This window comes from Notothenia rossii (genome assembly GCF_949606895.1).
Source record: "Notothenia rossii genome assembly, chromosome: 5".
NCBI lineage: Eukaryota > Metazoa > Chordata > Actinopteri > Perciformes > Nototheniidae > Notothenia > Notothenia rossii.
Window position 1 is genome coordinate 38,869,059 of NC_136903.1, and position 18,008 is coordinate 38,887,066.

Sequence of the window (18,008 nt, forward strand, 5' to 3'; positions counted from 1 at the left end):
AGAGATGTCCCGATCCGATCACGTGATTTTCAAAAGATAGGAATCGGGAGAAAAAGATTGGGGATTTTTTTTTAATAAATTATTTTTATTATTTTATTTAATGTTACAAAACAAAAATGACCATGTTCACGTGTTAAAGTCATCCTGAGGCCTTAGTTTTGGTTTATAATTACACAACATCATGTATGTGTTGCTTCTTTTGGGCACTCTGTTGCCAGATTTGAGAGAAATAAGCAACCAAGACCTGGTTGCTTATTTCTCTCAAATCTGGCAACAGAGTGGGCATGGCGCAGTGTCTATCTAATAGTAGCATTAAGCTAACGAGAGGCTACATTCAGCTGGTGACTCCGGAGTCGGGACAGAGAATATGTCAGGAGTTTGGAAGTATTTTAAAATTGAAAGCGAAGGCAGTGTAACAGCCAGATGCAATGTTTGCAAGGCGGAGGTTCCGCGTGGTGGAAAGAACAGAGCTACATTCAACACGACCAATATAATACGCCACCTGAGAAACAAACACACAAACACCACCAAGAACACGACGAGTACAAAGCGGCCACTCAGGTAACGGCACTGAAACAACCAACACTTTCAGAGACGTTTAAAAGGAAAGAGAAACTGCCCCAGAACAGTGAAAAGGCCAACAAAATAATTGAATTCATCGTTTCATTCATAGTTAGTCTTAAGGCTAGAATTCTGCACTAAGCTAAATTTGTATTTTATTATTTGTGACTGAATGTGAACTTGTGAAGCTAGTCAAGCTACCTCTTTCCAATAGAGTTATTTTTGTTTTGTTACTGCACTATCTGCACTCAATTTGTTTACATGGTTATTTTGTGGTGAACCACTGATAAGCTTTATTTTTGTTTTGATCCAATGCTGCTGTGAAGCTATCCATGTTGGATAGAATGGGTCATTTCAATAAAAAATAACCTTAAGGGACAACTTGAATGCTTTGTTCCTTTTTTTTCTCTGAATGCATTGCATAAAGATCGGATCGGGAAAGATCGGTATCGGCAGATTGTCAAAATCAAATGATCGGATCGGGAGCAAAAAAAGGTGATCGGGACATCCCTAGTCAATACCATATATGCTAAACTGTAATGAAGCAACACTTGATCTACTGTGACACTTGCAATCTACTTATGACACGAATAAGGTACTTATGTCTGTTTTCTCATTACATAAAAGGTATTAAACTGAACAATGAATGCTGTCAGATAGCAGTGGTTAGAGCTGCGGACAATATACAATGTCCACTGCCCAGTATGAATGTTCGAGTCTGGCTCGACAAACTTCTGGCCAATGTATTTTGGCTCCCTGTAGATGTGCAATCTAGTGAAGGTTTTTCACGTAATAAAGCTTCAATCAGTTATATGGTCCCCTCCTCTTCTCCCTGTACACAAACTCGCTCGGGTCTGTCATTAGCCCGCATGGTTTTTCATACCACTGCTACACTGACGACACCCAACTAATTCTGTCCTTTCCCCGCTCAGAGACCCAGGTCGTCGCACGCATCTCTGCTTGCCTAGCAGACATCTCTCGGTGGATGTCTGCTCATCACCTCAAGCTCAACCTTGACAAGACTGAACTGCTCTTCCTTCCGGGAAAAGATTGTCCCACTCTTGACCTAACAATCAACATCGGCACCTCTGTTGTTTCCCCGACTCAGACTGCAAGGAATCTGGGTGTGGTCCTAGATAACAAACTGTCCTTCACTGCAAACATCGCTGCTACAACCCGCTGCTGCAGATACACGCTTTACAACATCAGGAGGATACGTCCCCAGCTGACCCAGACATCAGCGCAGATTCTGGTCCAGGCTCTCGTCATCTCACGCCTAGACTACTGCAACTCCCTCCTGGCTGGTCTACCTGCATGTGCCATCCGACCTCTGCAGCTCATCCAGAATGCAGCGGCTCGTCTGGTCTTCAACCTTCCCAAATTCTCCCACACCACACCGCTCCTCCGCTCCCTTCACTGGCTTCCAGTAACTGCTAGAATCCACTTCAAGACACTGGTACTTGCGTACCATGCTGTGAATGGATCTGGCCCTTCCTACATCCAGGACATGGTTAAACCGTACACCCCAGCACGTGCACTCCGCTCTGCATCAGCCAAACAGCTCGCTGCACCCGCACTGCGAGGGGGACCCAAGTTCCCGTCAGCAAAAACACGTGGGTTTGCTATCCTGGCTCCAAAATGGTGGAATGAGCTCCCCATTGAAATCAGGACAGCAGATAGCTTACACATCTTCCGACGCAAACTGAAAACTCATCTCTTTAGACTCCACTTCGAGCGATAGAATTACTAACAAAGCACTTATATACTAATAAAGGGCTGGCTTTCTAAATGCCAGTTGAGTAGCACTTGAAATGTTTGGCTCTATGAAACCTGATGTACTTATATGATTCTGTTTTCTTAAAGGTTGTATCTTCCTGGTCGAATGCACTTATTGTAAGTCGCTTTGGATAAAAGCGTCAGCTAAATGCAATGTAATGTAATGTAATGTAATATTATAAAAATACAAATAAACAGAGGATTTGAATGAAACCCTCTTGATCTGTCACACACATGTATGTACATGAACACAACACAGACAGTTCAATTTCACCTTGAATTTTACTCATCCAGTACCAGGACCAGTGGACAATGCACAACCTGTGGAGCAGTGGGAGGGTCTGGTGCCTTGCTCAAGGGCACCACTGCCTTGGAGGTGAACTAGGACCTCTCCAATTAACGGTCCACACTCCTTACTTTTGGTCGGTTCTGGGACTTGAATTGGCAACACACCGGTTCCCAAGCCAATCCCTGCAGACTGAGCTCCTGCCTGAGGATTTAATGGAATTGTACAGCCATGAAAAAGTATTCAGAAACTCATAATAAATGTTTGGACTTGTCATTCAGTTTTAAAAAACAAAAGTTAAACAAGGAGTACCGCATTTGTATGAAGGTAAATGGAGTTTATTTGGGTTTCAGTTGGAACTACATGGTGAATGTGGCTGCAGCACTTTATAATTATGATGGCAGAGCCAGATGTTTGCTACTGTACGTTGTGGCTGACAAGACATCATAGGCAAATCATTAAAAATAGAACATCAGTTGTGTTTGGAAACATTTTTTTAAATATAACACTATGCTAGCACTGGTTATTCCGAACCACAAAGATGTTGGCCCTGATGACAGAGGGGGCTGCGTAGAGAGGGGGGGTGTGGGAGAGGAGCTGTGACGGGCGAGGCTGCCATGTTTCTATATGAAGCTTTCTAATGACAAGGCGTCTTGGAGTTTGATGATATAAATAATTCTTCAAGCTGTTCCAAGCAAAACCCTGGAAAGACTCCACCATATCTGCCTAAAATGACAGGGTGGCTGGAAAGTGGGTTGGTGAGTGTGTCTCTGTCTGTGTGTTTGCGCGTCAGTTAATTCACGTACTGGGGACAGATTTACTGTTTAACTTGTTCTTTCTTGTGCTTCTGTTTCACAGATGTTTCTCATGTTGAGCAACCCATCAAACATGCATCATCCTCTGCTTTACAACTGTGACAGATTTACAATCAGAAAGAATTGTCTCACATTCTCTGTAACCAGCGACTGTGCTCCAAAAACACTGACTTTACCCCATAATTCAAAATCCTGTTTCTGCTAAAGAAAATACTGACACAGATGTTTGCCTTTGTGGTGACACAAGGCGACTCGGCTGTGAATACATAAAATAACAAGAACCACACTTTTACAGAGGATCCATTTCAGTGACACAAACCTTCTATTTGATTCCTTTTTTTTTGTGTAACCAAACTGTGGCATTCAAATGTTTTCTTATATTACCATGTTTGACTGTGACTCTGACCATTTACTCATACGTCCACCTGAACCAGCTGTAATATGGTGCTCAAAATAAAGTACACATTAAGAAGGAAATGCTGCTGAAACAGAAACACTTCTGTACTCGCTGTGTAAATGTGTGTGTGTGTGTGTGTGTGTGTGTGTGTGTGTGTGTGTGTGTGTGTGTGTGTGTGTGTGTGTGTGTGTGTGTGTGTGTGTGTGTGTTTGTTTACTTCTTTGACAGAATCAGAATGTTCCTCTGCAGTAGTGAAAGTGACATCACAGGCAATAACCCTGTATATTGACACCATATAAGATTTGTTAAATGTGTTTCCATATAAGGCTTGTTGCGTACGTTGCAAACCATAGGTGCAAACACGTCACAACTGCCTCAAACACTTCCATTAGGAGAACCGCCCGGAAGATTTAAAAAACGATGCACACAAATGTTCCAAAACACATGCAAATGACGAATCATCTCCACCGACTTCACAAAACATGCACAGTGTATACAAAAAGTGCTGCAAAAACCAACTCTGCAAATACAAAACTCGGCAAGAAGCTGACAAAAATCCAACGGAAACCAGGGGACACTAAAAAGTGACTCACAGCTGGGAGTGGAGCGCTTGGACACGTTCAGGATTATAAAGCTGGACAATTCTCTGTTGGTAAGTGTTTGTATGTATATTTAAAATGACTAGCTTAGCTATGTTAGCTAGCTAGCTTAGAGCAGATCTGCACTGACATTTGAAGCAATCATGTGATCACATTTTTAAAATAAATAATAAAACGTATATTTGATTTAAATTTCCATTGTCAGCTTTATAATCCCTGAATGTCACCAAGCGCTCCGGTCCCAGCTGTGTGCGTCACTTTTTAGTGTCCCATGGTTTCTGATGTGTTTTGAGCTTCTTGTAGCGTTTTGTTTAGCAGCGCTTTTAATAAACGCTGCGCATGTTTGGTCAAGGTTCTCCTAATGTAAGTATTTTAGGCCATTGTGACACGTTTTCCCCTGTCAGACACCATATGTTCAAGCTAAGAACTGCATTGAGTATTTTCATGAATCATATTTCCCATGTTGGCGTAACTCTGATGTTTGTAGGCATCGTATAAAAGCATCGCCTGAGGTGTGTCGACATCTTACTGCAGCTTTATGAAGGAGCTAGCTGATCCAATTGCCCAATACAAACCCCGCCCACTCCCGAAGAGAATAGAATAGTGTGTGTTTCCAACATTAAGCTACAGTGACAGCCCTAGTTCTGCCTCAGTGTTTTATGGATAGGATGCTGGAGCAGAAAAAATATAATCCCTGAGCCTCCTGTTGATGTCAGAGAGCAGGGAGCTTTGTTCCTCTGCTGCCACAACACCATGACGCACATTCTGTGTGCATATAACATGATTCATACATGAACATTGGATATAAATGATGCTTGTAAGCACCATTGTGTTTGAGTGTAACAGATTCCAGAAGCTCATTTTAACAAAGTCTCATTGCTTCCAACCAAATAAAAAAAAAGATTCACTGAAGAATGATCACAATAAAGTAAATGTAGTTTATACTCCCACAGGGCGGGACCATGTCATGCACTAAAGCTTAAAACAAGTGTAGCTAATCAGCCATGTAAACACAATCTATTTTTATTCTCCATTGTTTCTTGAAACATATTTGCAATCAGCAAAGGTATTTTATTATTGTAATATTTTAAACGCGCATGATTCCCATCAACATGGCTAAGCTAAATGTGGCTAATGTTCAGAGGGATTACGTTTACATCTCATTTAGAAACTCGTTAGCAGCCGCAGTTTTTATGACACATTACATTTTAAGAAGTTCAACATTTACTGACATATTTTATGTTGTGGAAAACATTCTTTATTTGCTTCTGCTAATGTTAACCACAGATCTTATTACAGGTTTCTTAAAACACGTTGGACGTTGGAACTCGAAGTTGTAAAATGCTGACTCATTTCCAAGTGTTATGACTTATTCCTGCACAGTTTTTGTGTATTACATTACACTACACAGTGTCATATCGTATTTAGGGCTGTCACAGTATCAGATTTTCAATACATGATTATCATGGCCAAAAGAGTTCACAAAAACAATTGATTGTTTCAATTTCAATATACAGTATATATATATATATATATATATATATATATATATATATATATATATATATATAATATATTGAAATCAATAACATTCCTGTTACTAATCTTTGTGTGTAAACATAACTAACCCATAATGTAATATTCTGTATGTAATTTACAATACAGTGTGCAGTCAACCTCGATAATCAACCACACATCCTTACAAAGGGTCAGGTGTGTTTGATCAGCTGAAGGGTGTGGGGCAGTGAGAGCACTTGGGGAGTGGATCCGCTCAAAGCCTCTTTATCTCATATAGCTCTTGTTTGAGGGGTTTGGCCCGAGAGGCAGACTTCACAGTGCCCTGCCTCTCTGCTGCTCTCTATTAGCTTAACATCAGCATGCAGGCTACTGACAGCAACATAACACTTCACCCACACTGATGCCAGGCTGATAACAGGAGAACCCTTCATATACCTCGCGCTGCACACTCCAAAAGGACCTTTTTGATTGTGTAATGTTTATTGATGGCTCAGCTTTGTAGTAAAAAACATAGTCATGACATCCCATCCCTCCATCTTTCCTCATCTGCCCATCCAATCACAGTTATCCTTCAGTCCTGTTTAATGTCTGCAGCCCCCCCGGGGTCAGTGCTGAATTCATCTCTCTGACGAGGACTTCCATCAGCCAATGGCTGCAGGCTGCTCCACTCATTACTGCACAACCTTTATTCATACATAGACTTCTCCCAGGGAGGTGGAGAGCTGAGAGTCTGATGAGAGGGTATGCAGAACATATTAACTTGTTGATTACATGGCTTAGTTGAATACACGATTCTGATTGGTCAGTTCGGACATTTCAGAAGTTTCAAAGAGAACACTGAGTCTGCCTCCTTCCTTTCATTTTCTTGGAGTAGCAAAACATCTATGCCTGTCGTCATGTGTGTATTTGCTCAGTATGAACACAGTTTTTTACCCATAACTTGCTGACATTGTTGGATATTTTTAAGATGTTTTCTGCAACTGAAGGAAGTGCTGTTCATTCATCCTGAAGCTGCTTCAGTCACATTCCAATACTAAACCATTAACAGTGCTACTGAGGGTTCTTTCACCTTTCTTCTTAAATGATTTTAGCAGTTTTTTCTCACCTTTTTGTACCTGTGTTTCTCACCCCTTACTTTGACAAAATAAACACTATAATAAGTGTTTAGCTTTATCCACTGCAATACATCTATTATTCATTTACCTGCATTCAAATGAAATAAAGGGTCCGTAAGAGGGGTAAGGCTTTGCTAACGGTCAACTGAAACTGCAGTCACACAGATCAGGGCCAGAGGAAATGGGGAGTGGAATTGTAAATGAGAGATTAGACATGATGAGACAAAAATGAGAAAGGCTCCAGAGTTAGCATAATGAAAAGTGAAATGAGATAAACAGGACAGTCAGTGTGGGCTCCGGGCAGCTGCAGATGAGAGGAGACCACGAGAGAGTGTGTGTATTTGTATTTGTTGTGTGTGTGTGTGTGTGTGTGTGTGTGTGTGTGTGTGTGTGTGTGTGTGTGTGTGTGTGTGTGTGTGTGTGTGTGTGTGTGTGTGTGTGTGTGTGTGTGTGTGTGTGTGTGTGTGTGTGTGTGTGTGTGGCATTCACAAGCCTGTCTTTGTGTTTGTCTTGCAGGACTGTCATGGAGGTGAAGTTAGTCACATAATGAGCACAAAGGCTTAATGATGGTCTAAAATGAGTATCATAGGATTTCAGATAACGACTTAGTTAAAAGTATTGCCTCTTATTTTAATGCTTATCTGTCAATATAATGTAGAAGTATTACTTAACTGGCTTTGGGCTATTGTGGATATCCTTACAATCGCAACCGAGACACACTTCCATAATTATGAAATGTAGCTGGATCTCAGACCAGGCATGCCCTCTGTGGTCCGCTGACTATCCAAATCCCTATTGAATCCTCTTGGCACTTTGAATCACACTGGAACTCACAGAGCAAACGTAGTCTTTTTTAAGACAAGAGGACAAATAGAGGGCATATCACCATGAGAGTGACATAAGCCATGACTCCACATCAAGCCAGGGGCGGCAAACATCACCTTCCCATCTTCCCACCCCCCTAATTCTGACACCCTTGCTGAGATCAGGGCTGCAGTCGAATAGTCCATTTAGCTTAGGAACCTTCCTAACGGAGTGAAATGACCCGGAAGTCCCTCAGTGGCAGCCATGATAAGTGCCGTTCGAATTCTCTAGAATGATAAGAAAGGAGGTTTCAAACTTCCTTTATAACCTCTTTTAGCTTAGGAACCACTGGACCTCCCTAACCGAAAGGAAAGGAGAAAATGCTGCCCCAGAATGCCTTGTAGCCGCAGCATTTGCGTCACACAACAGTCGGCCGTTCACGGACAGAAACGATTATGACGGAGAAATGATATCATGAAAGTTACGGTGCTTATTAAGCATTTTAAAACGTATGCGGTAAGTTGCCAAAGTGCTTTTTTTTTTAACGTTCATCAGTATTATAATCAAAAAGAGAAATATGAACGTTAGTTTTTACTGAAATGATCAAATAAAGTCAACATTTCACTGAGCTGTGTGGGGTTTGTTCAACTTTTAAAATATGTTTGAATGGTGATATAGGTGTTAAAGACTAACGTTTATAATAAATACATTTGTATTGATTTTAAGATCTTTTCATAGTTCATACAATCATACGTATTGGGATCATTTGTATTAATGTGGACTGGAGAGAGAGGGTGATGAGCATAAGTTTCACTTTTTTATTTCAATTCCAACTTTGGTCATGAAGAATATGTTTCTCTGTTGTTCATAAAGCATAAAGCAACAGCATCAGAGCACGGTGCAGTCTCTAGATGAGTCCGTCGTTCTTATTATACATCCATGTTGTAATCCGCTGTATAGAAAACTGTAGTTTCCATAGTTTCCCCACAGCAGCAGACACACACAATGACGTCCGCTGGCGCATCATAAACACGTCGGATAGTGAAAGTGCATTCGGATTCTCTAAAGTACTGCAGTCTCTTCTCCTAAGTCCTTTTGAATTCTCCTATCCACTATCCCTTAACCCCGTGACGTTTCACTCAGAGGTCAAGGAATAGGAGATAGGGTTAGAACTTAGGAGCTGATTTTTAAACTATCCGAACGCAACCCAGACTAATATTTTACTCTGCCTTCCTTTGGATCTCAACTAAATACCTTTCAAGATTGGCTACTGCATCTCTTAGATTCTCCCTCTGGAGGGAACACAGGGATGTTAGCCTTTGCAGACCATTTACATGCAAAACACTTCAGGAAAGGGAAACCCCCGAGAAGCATTAAAGGGCCTCTGTAAGTCCATATTGAAGACAGATGAAGCCCTTTAAGGTCTGCAGGTCGAGTAAAACACAATTTATTTAATCGTTTGAGTCAAATAAATATACTGAACAAAGCGATTGTATGACTAAATGTGCTTGCAGAGGAAGCAGCTCAGTATCTCTGGGTTTCTGTCCTCATAGCCAGAATCGTTCCTGTAGCTTCCGAAACATGACTCTACTGTCTGTGCTCAGCCATCACTGCAGGACAGGAACCGTCCAGCCACAGGCGGTGATTTAGAAAGCTAGGAGTGGCAGGAGTGAAATGTGTGCAGGGCTCATGGTTTGAGAGTGCAGTAATAAATGATTGGAGCCGTTGTCTGCAATGCTTCAGACATTTAATCAGCCCTCTGATTTATAGTTCCTCTTCCCTGCTGCAGCCCAGAGCAATGCTCACTTTATTCAGCCTCTGCAACCTCCTTGTAAGTCAAAGAATGTGCTACTGTTTCCAGTCTGAGTACAAAATACTCACTTTCCCCTCACCACCCACCACACACACACACACACACACACACACACACACACACACACACACACACACACACACACACACACACACACACACACACACACACACACACACACACACACGCACACACACACACACACACACACACACACACACACACACACACACACACACACACACACACTGGAGATCCTGCACCCTTAGTAGGAGTGGACAGATGTTTGATGTAAAACTAACACAAGTAGAACTAACAGTAGAGTCATAGCGCTGCACAGTGAGACATTTTCAGAGCCCCTCACCCCAGCAAATAACGTGGAAGTCCACACTACACACAATTTGATGCTAAAACACCCAGCAAGCAACATTAACGTCTGCCTGTTTAGTTATTGTGAAAAACAGTTTTGTTTTAGTGGCTGTATAACTGCTCCACTCTGGCAGTTCAATGCTACACTCAAAGAAATAAAATGTCACATGTGCCTAACTTTCTTAACCAGCTGCACAAATAAGCTAAGTATACTAGATTGGTGTTTGTTACCTTTAAAATACTCATAGTGTAACAGGGTGACATTATCTTTGATGGTGTGACATCAATCACCTCCAGCTCGACATCAGAAAGACCCAGGAGCTGATGGTGGAGTACAGGCGGAGAGGGAGGGGCCTCCATCACCATCAGAGGGGAGGAAGTGAACAGCAACAACAGCCAATGACAGGCTGGAAAAAACTCATAAGGAGGGGCTAACCATGTCATTGAAAATAAAGACAACCTGTCTGGGTGAATATCAGACTTTCATTTATACTTGCAACTGCAACTAGTCATGTGTATATTTATTCAAATCTATTTGGGGATTTCTTATTATTATTGTTGATCCCTGTAGGCCATTGAAGTTGTTTGAGCAGCAAAAGTAACAAGATAGAAACACAGGATATTACAGGGACGAGTTCACACATGGAATAGTTATAAAAAAAATTTTTTGGGGAATAATTATGGATATTTTAAAAATATACATGTAAGTATACAATTCCCAACCCTGTATCACGACAAGACGTGAACATGTGACGATTTACCATGCTCACGCCGTGATACAGGGTTGACAATTCCGGGTCCAAATAGGTACATACAGTGCAGTTTTATTACAGAGACCCCTATAATGTCCCCCACCCACTAACTGCAGTGTCATCTTAAAACCTCCCTGATCTGTTTTATATTACAACATTTCATTATTAAATGTCACAACCTTTCAATACCCCATAACCTCACACATGAATACATTGGAACATGGTTTGTGTTCCAACACTTTACTTAGATGGCATTTTCTTCATTCAGATATGTGAGGCTTTTTATTGACAATATAGATTGTGTTGTGAAGGACTCAGCCATCCATTGAGGCCAGGTGCTGCTCACACATTGCAGGAACATCACCTCGGACACAATCTGACTCACAGATCACCAGCCAGCACCATGTCAGCCCCCACAATCCCTCACTGCCTCCACTCTCCTCCTGTCTGTCTTCAAAGTCGACAGCAGGCCTGGCAGCTGAAACATCACACAGGAGAAACACACGCTCAAGGCCTCTGTCCTCTCCAAAAAGTAAATCCTCACTTCTTTCAGATGTTGTTCTGCCAGCTCGAATAATGACGCAAGGATGCAGTCTATGAGTTGACATCTCTAAGGTGTAGATCATGAGCACAGCCGTCTGATATAGACTACTTTTGTCAATCTGTTCAGTTTCTGTTGAGAGTGATGTTGAAGTGTGTGTTTGATTGTGTTATTACTTCCTCCAGCAAGTGCAGAATAATGACACGTTTTGCTTATTTTTGTTCAGAACTTGTATAGATACAATATGTCAAGTGATGCAGCTGAAATCAAACTGGATCAGTACCGTAGCTTGGCCAGGAATTAAGTCAAAGTAACAGGTAAACAAGTCGATCCATAACATTCATAATCATATAACGAGTACAGTACATCCTTACTGCATTATTTGACTCAGTGTTAAATCAGACTCTCTGCCATCATGTTCCCTGATCCCATCCATCTGAAATCTTCTGAATGTGTCCTCCACTTCCTTGTGTCCTTCAGGGCTTTCTGGAGCTTCTAACAGTCCCTCTTTGTGTTTTTATGACTCTGCTATTCCTCACCTGTCCATTAGATGTCCTCGGTGTGTTTCCCATCTCCATAACCATTAAGACATCAAACCGTAATATGAACATTAACACAGTACTAATGTAACTTCATTAGAGTCAGAATAAGGTGTATTTACATGTATGAGGAATTTGCTTTGGTGTACAATGATGCTACATAAACAGAATACAAGTAATGTATTTGGAAAAAAAGGAACACATACATTAATAATAAGTCAAAAGATATTTAAAAAAACTCAAAGATACATTTTACAAAAAAGTAAGTACAAAAAGAATACATGATATCTGACTGCCTATCATAATGTTCACTGATAATATTTAAACTGTGTATATATTAATAACGTTTTTGTAATAATATTATTATAATTATAATAATTGTAATATTGTATATTCAATAGAGATACTCTATAGGTGTCATTTATCCTGGGGACGCTGGGGACATGTCCCCACCACTTTGCATTAGGATAATTTGTTAAACATGTTGTGAAGATAGCCTGCACAAAGAATTGTACACTTTGAGAGAGGTTTATTTTCACAAGAGAACATGTAGAATCTGGAGGACTGTTCTCACTTTCTGGGTGTGTTTCTGGTGACCCAAGTGGAGCAGTTTGGACCTGACACACGTTTAATATTAGAAATAATTGAATAGAGAATAGTTTTGAAGCAGCGTAGCAACTATAGTTGTAAGCATATCTTTTGGGGCTGCTTAATGCAGGAGTGTTTTTTAAATCTGAAAAATATCCTCATTACTTTTTTAAAACGTTTTAATTTATTTTTCTAATCCTGTGCAATGCCTTGTGTACATGCTGCTGTGCCACAAACATTTCTCAAAACTATAATACAATTAAAATATCCTCCTGGGACCCAGCCCATTGAAAATATCCACTGTAGTGGACATTTTGTTAACATGCATCTCCTTTGACTCTTTTGAGCTACTCTATCAATCCCTGATGTACTGTACAGAGGACATCCTGGTCTTTCCAGTTAGATGTCATTGGTTAAAATTGCATGCTGGGAAGTTCCTCTCTCTTTTCATCCAAAATGGCTGGCATACCAAAAACAAAATGTTATAGAAGCAGGAGAAGTCAAATATTGTTGAATAATTGTAATTTTTACCATGAAAATCATACATGTTCTTGTTTATTAACATGTGAGGAACTATATAATTTGTTCTGAAAGCAATTAAATAATTCAATTTTTCAAATAACAGCTCTTTTAGAAATGTCCATTCTAGTGGACGTCAGGACCATCTTCATGGACTTAATGACTCAATATTGTTGCAGGAGACGGAACTGAAGCTGACATTTTCTGTACCAGATAGTTCAGGGAGATTCAGATGTTGAGCTCTCTGATGATGAGAGAGATTAGGATTTCACACCTGGGATAGAAGAGGGTCAAGAGGAAGGGGGGGAAAGATGCAGGAGGCTCCATGAGCGCACAGATACAGACAGAGAGACAGATAGGGACGAGCTGGAAAGACATGGCCCTCTGTGGGCCAAGAGTAGCATGTATGTCTTATTGTTGTTTTTATTTTAAGTGGAGCCATGAAAAATGAGAATTGCCTCAGGAATGCCAGCTGCGTTTCTATGAGCATGGTCAAATGGAGAACACATCCATAAAACTAGTCAAGATGACCCTACAGCCCTTGCCGACTGGAGTCAATGAGGTACTTTTCCCACTACATTGACTACAAAGTCTTTGAAGATCTGGAAAGATTCACCAAAAACCAAACTAGTTTTTGAGTGACCAAATAAACAGCAATGTTCAGAACAATTACTTATTCATGTTTTAAATAAAGGTGAATGTATTATTGTATTAATATCACTCTATAACCATAATAGGTTACATAGTATATCTGTTAATTTTGGCTGTCTTTTCAAACTAATATGGTCCCGACGTCCTCTACAGTGGGCATACTGTAACATTTTAAAATAAAATAAAATAAAAAAAGTCTAAATTGCAAGATGTTTTTTTAACCCTAAATAGATAGGAAATCACAAAAAAAAGGAAATTGGAAGAAAAATGTTTTCCTCGGGTCCCAGGAGGATAGAGAACATAAATAAGAATATAAATATACACACATAAGCACAATCAAAATATGATCATTTACTCTGACAATAAAACATGTGGGAACATTTAAAGTGGCAGAGATATGCTGCATGTATAACATACAGTTTATCATGTGTGTGTAGGGAAGTGGGCGTGGTGTCGTAGCCAGCCAGTGACGTCAGTGGGAGCTGATCAGAGCGGAGTGGTGCTGAAGAGACTCCTCTCCCCCTCCTCTCTCCTCCCCTCTCTCTCTCTCCCTCCTCTCTCTGCTCTCACTCACACCGTCGCTCTCTCCCTCTTTCCCTCCTCTTTCTGCTCTCACTCACACCGTCGCTCTCTCCCCGGCAGCTGCTCGGTGGACTCTGGATTTCGCCGCCGCAAAGATCGGTTTTAGCGCTCAGAACACGAGGGAACAGAAGAGAAAACATAGCCGTTTACAGAAGAGATCTCTAACAAGTAAGTCTCCTCTCTATTTCTCTGTCGGGGAGCAGCAGAGGTTACTCTACACCTTTACCGGGGTACACACGCTAATAAAGCCCCGGTGTTCCCTCCCGTTCCTCCCCTGCTTGTGTAATGCTACATATCATCAGCCGAGTGCATGTCTCCCAGCCGCGCCTAAATCTCACCCTGTGCCTGCCTGGGGCCAAACATTTGACTCACATTTGCATGATCCCATTGTCTCTCTCTTTCTCTCTCTCTCTCTCTCTCTCTCTCTCTCTCTCTCTCTCTCTCTCTCTCTCAAAAACACACACACACTCTTCCTTTGCATGAGATGATATCACAACTCAATGCCTCTGGAATCACAGCACACTCTGTGTCTCTCTCCCTCTCTGAGCCTCATTGCCCAGGCGTATGATCTGAACACCTCTCTGTGGTGTGAACCATTGACTTGGTGTTTTCTGTGTACTGGCTCACTTGTGGTTTCCAGCAGGAGGCACTGGGACTGGTTAGTGGTGTGTGTTTGCTTTCTTATAGCTATGCATCTCAGCTTGTGTGTGATCTGTGTAGTTGTAGCTCTTTAGGTGATGTTTAGGTGTGGCCCGGCGTGGCCTCTCCTCTTTTCCTTTCCTCTTTCTTCACTTCCCTTCCTCTGTTTCTTGTTGCAGCCTCCCTTCTCCTTCCATTACAGAAATAGTGCAATACTGACTCTAATGCACAATACACAATCTCAACACCTATGTTCACTTAGCTTTTCAAATGCTTATTTAAAAAAAAAGAACATCTGTCTTAATAATTGTTTATGTCTCTGTATTTAATAGATTAGCAAACTTGTTTTATTTGTATGTTTCCTTTTGCTGTAATGCTGTAAATGTTCCCACTGTGGGACTAAGGAAGGTTTTCTGGTTTCCTTCTGCTCTCTTCTATTCTCTTTCCTTGTTTCCTCCTCTCCTCCCCTTTCCTTCCTCCTTCCTCCTCCTTCTTGTCTAATGTACCCTCTTTTGGCTGATGTGCTGAAAAGAGTCAAGCAGCTGCTGAAACTGTCATCAACCTTTATCCATTCACACACTGAAGGGACGCAATGGCAATCCGTTTGATTGTCTCTTTGATTTGCTCTCCTCTGAACATAAATTCCGTAAAGTGGCACTAGATGTAAATCTAAGACTGTATTTCTCTCTCATATCAATCATATTTTAAAAGAACATAGTTCCATCCGGGTTGCTCATTTTTCACATCACCAATAGGTTTACACAAATATAGAAATATATGATTCAAATCAGCTCAGGTATCCTTACTTTGAGTAACTATCCCAAAATGCACCTCAGTTTATACAGAAAGCTTTCTGTAAAACACGTGGACTCAAATATCCCTGATTACACGAGTGTGACATCATCAGATGATTCTCTCCACCAACCATGCCTGCAACCTTTAGAACAAAAATGTAATGTATCACTTGTTCATAGAACATTATGGTTATGTTCTCAAAAAACCAGATGTTTTGAACTGCAATCAGCAGCCCGGGTGCAGCTCTCGTGCTTCCTGAAGCGAACACATCTTGACATTTTAGCATGCAGGCAGATATGTGAGAGGTGACGTGCTGACACCATGACAGGGCTGCAGAAGTACTTGTTATACATTTAGAGGATCTAAATATAGTGAGATGCAGAGCAGTCTCACTCTGTGTTTTCTTTGTATCTACAGTTTGTTTAATGCATCCCCCTATGGATTTAGACCTGGGCCTGTTGCCTTACTATTCTAACATTTACCTAATGATCTGTGTTAGTTATCCTGAGCCTTTACACCACGTTTGCCTTGTACACTGTGAGTTATTAAGAAACTTCTTGGCTTTGCAGCAGCCTTCCCAGGAGCAGAAGCTTCCAATGTGTCCACATCTTTAAACATGTCTGCCTTGCATGAAACATCTTACCCTTACATGGGCATTCAATTGTTTGGAAAATTAACTGATTCCTATATGTTACACCTATATCACACCGTTTGTACACTCTTATTACACATTAATAGACCCCTATTATGTTACAACCCTGTTACACCACTGTTACACCCCTATTACACCCGTTAGACCACTGGTACACCCCTATTACACCCGTTACACCACTGTTACACCCCTATTAAGTCACAACCCTGTTACACCACTGTTACACCCCTATTACACCCGTTACATCACTGTTACACCCCATATCCATATCTTTAAACATTATCTACAGACAAACCTTTTAATTCTGCCTCCCATGAAACTTGAAATGAAATGATTGCTGGCTAAATTACTTTCTTTTTGATATTATTTTCAACATTTCTTTGAGAGTATGAGCATTATATCTGATGAAAAGTGCTGTGTCACGAGGGGAGCCCCCACATCCAAACCATTTCTGTTGGTGGACAGGATTAAAAAGGCAGGTGGTTGAGTGGATAGCAGGTGGATGGGCCCCACAGGTGGATGGGGGGGGGGGGGTTCTGGAGCCCAGGGACACCTGATAGTTCAGGATCTGGTTTCTCTGCCTGAGAAATCAGAATACTTGTTATAACTCTGCTGTGCACAGTAGGGAGATGGGTTCACTGTGGGGTCGCATCATAAAGGCTCCACTCAAAGTGCATAGACTTGTATTAGATAAACCCTTTGGATGACCATTCTGAAATGAAAAGCCTTGCTGCTCTTTCAGTGCATCCTTACAAACTGTTGTATACTGTGTTTACTATGTAGATGTTTTATCTGTCGTAGACCGCCACTTTGGCCCCCCCTTTGTTCTTAGTCGGTCGAAACATTGGTAATAATCCAAAGTACTGTACAACTTGGTAATAGCGCTAGATAAAGAATAGGGGGATTTCAATCGTTTTTATTTCTGATAACAGTTATCATTTGTATTCTTTTTTTAAATGGATTAATCTGTAGTGAATTGCATTTCAGTAAAATAAAAATAAAACTTTATTTACGTCGCACTTTTCATCAAAAGATAATGGTGATTGATGAAAACACTTTATTCCAACAGAAGTCAATACACTCAGAATGGAATAAAACAAAACCTTAAAACCTTAAAAAATAATTAATAGCAAGCGAGCCGTCAAGTCCCTCGAGGCCAGGGGTGTCAAACTCAAGGCCCGGGGGCCAAATCCGGCCTGCAACTTCTTTTTATGTGGCCCCACAAGAGCTTGCAAAGAATATAATATGTTTATTATACGGTTACATGCTACTTTACAGAAGCACGTTGCCCATAAAATACATGTCCCACAATGCATCTCAAATTTGACTTTTTCTCAGAATGTGACTTTTTTTCTTCAACATATTCATTTTCTCTCAGAATTTGACTTTTTCTTTCAAAATATGCATTTTTTCTTAGAATTTGCCTTTTTTTCATAAATAGATTTTTGTCTTCAAAATTTTACTTTTTTTCAAAATGTCACAGAATTTGGATTTTCTTTTTAAATCATATTTTCACATTATTACTGAAGAGACTTGCAATTATTTGCAAGTCTAGACTTCTGCTTTCAGACGTAGTTAATTATGAAGTTATTACCCTATCCGATAATAATCCAATGCAGAGGCAATAATGTAATACAATTAGGGCTGTTAGTCTATTAAAATATTTAATTGCGATTAATCGCATGGTTGTCCATAGT

The 18,008-nt window shown here is 40.8% G+C and overlaps 2 protein-coding genes across 2 annotated transcripts in view; both read left to right on the plus strand.

The window, feature by feature from the left end:
- Nucleotides 1-352: 352 nt before the first annotated feature.
- Nucleotides 353-3,085, plus strand: LOC307041086 (uncharacterized protein). Its single transcript, XM_079684423.1, has 2 exons — nt 353-1,056; nt 1,494-3,085. The coding sequence occupies exons 1-2, from the start codon at nt 1,032-1,034 to the stop codon at nt 2,300-2,302; spliced, it is 834 nt and encodes a 277-aa protein (XP_079540549.1). The 5' UTR covers nt 353-1,031; the 3' UTR covers nt 2,303-3,085.
- An 11,025-nt stretch (nt 3,086-14,110) lies between these two features.
- The window catches only part of smpd3 (sphingomyelin phosphodiesterase 3), a 140,892-nt gene continuing 136,994 nt past the window's right edge, over nt 14,111-18,008 (plus strand). The window contains exon 1 of the mRNA XM_079682051.1: nt 14,111-14,393. The gene's annotated coding sequence lies outside the window, so the exon portion shown is untranslated. The remainder of the gene's footprint in view (nt 14,394-18,008) is intronic.

What these genes read in the sequence shown, in the direction of transcription:
- LOC307041086 (XM_079684423.1), top strand. Translation starts at nt 1,032, where the DNA reads ATGATCGGATCGGGAGCAAAAAAAG. An exon ending in CGGATCGGGAGCAAAAAAAG is followed by an intron (nt 1,057 to 1,493) that starts GTGATCGGGACA and finishes TTCCCCGCTCAG; the next exon opens with AGACCCAGGTCGTCGCACGC.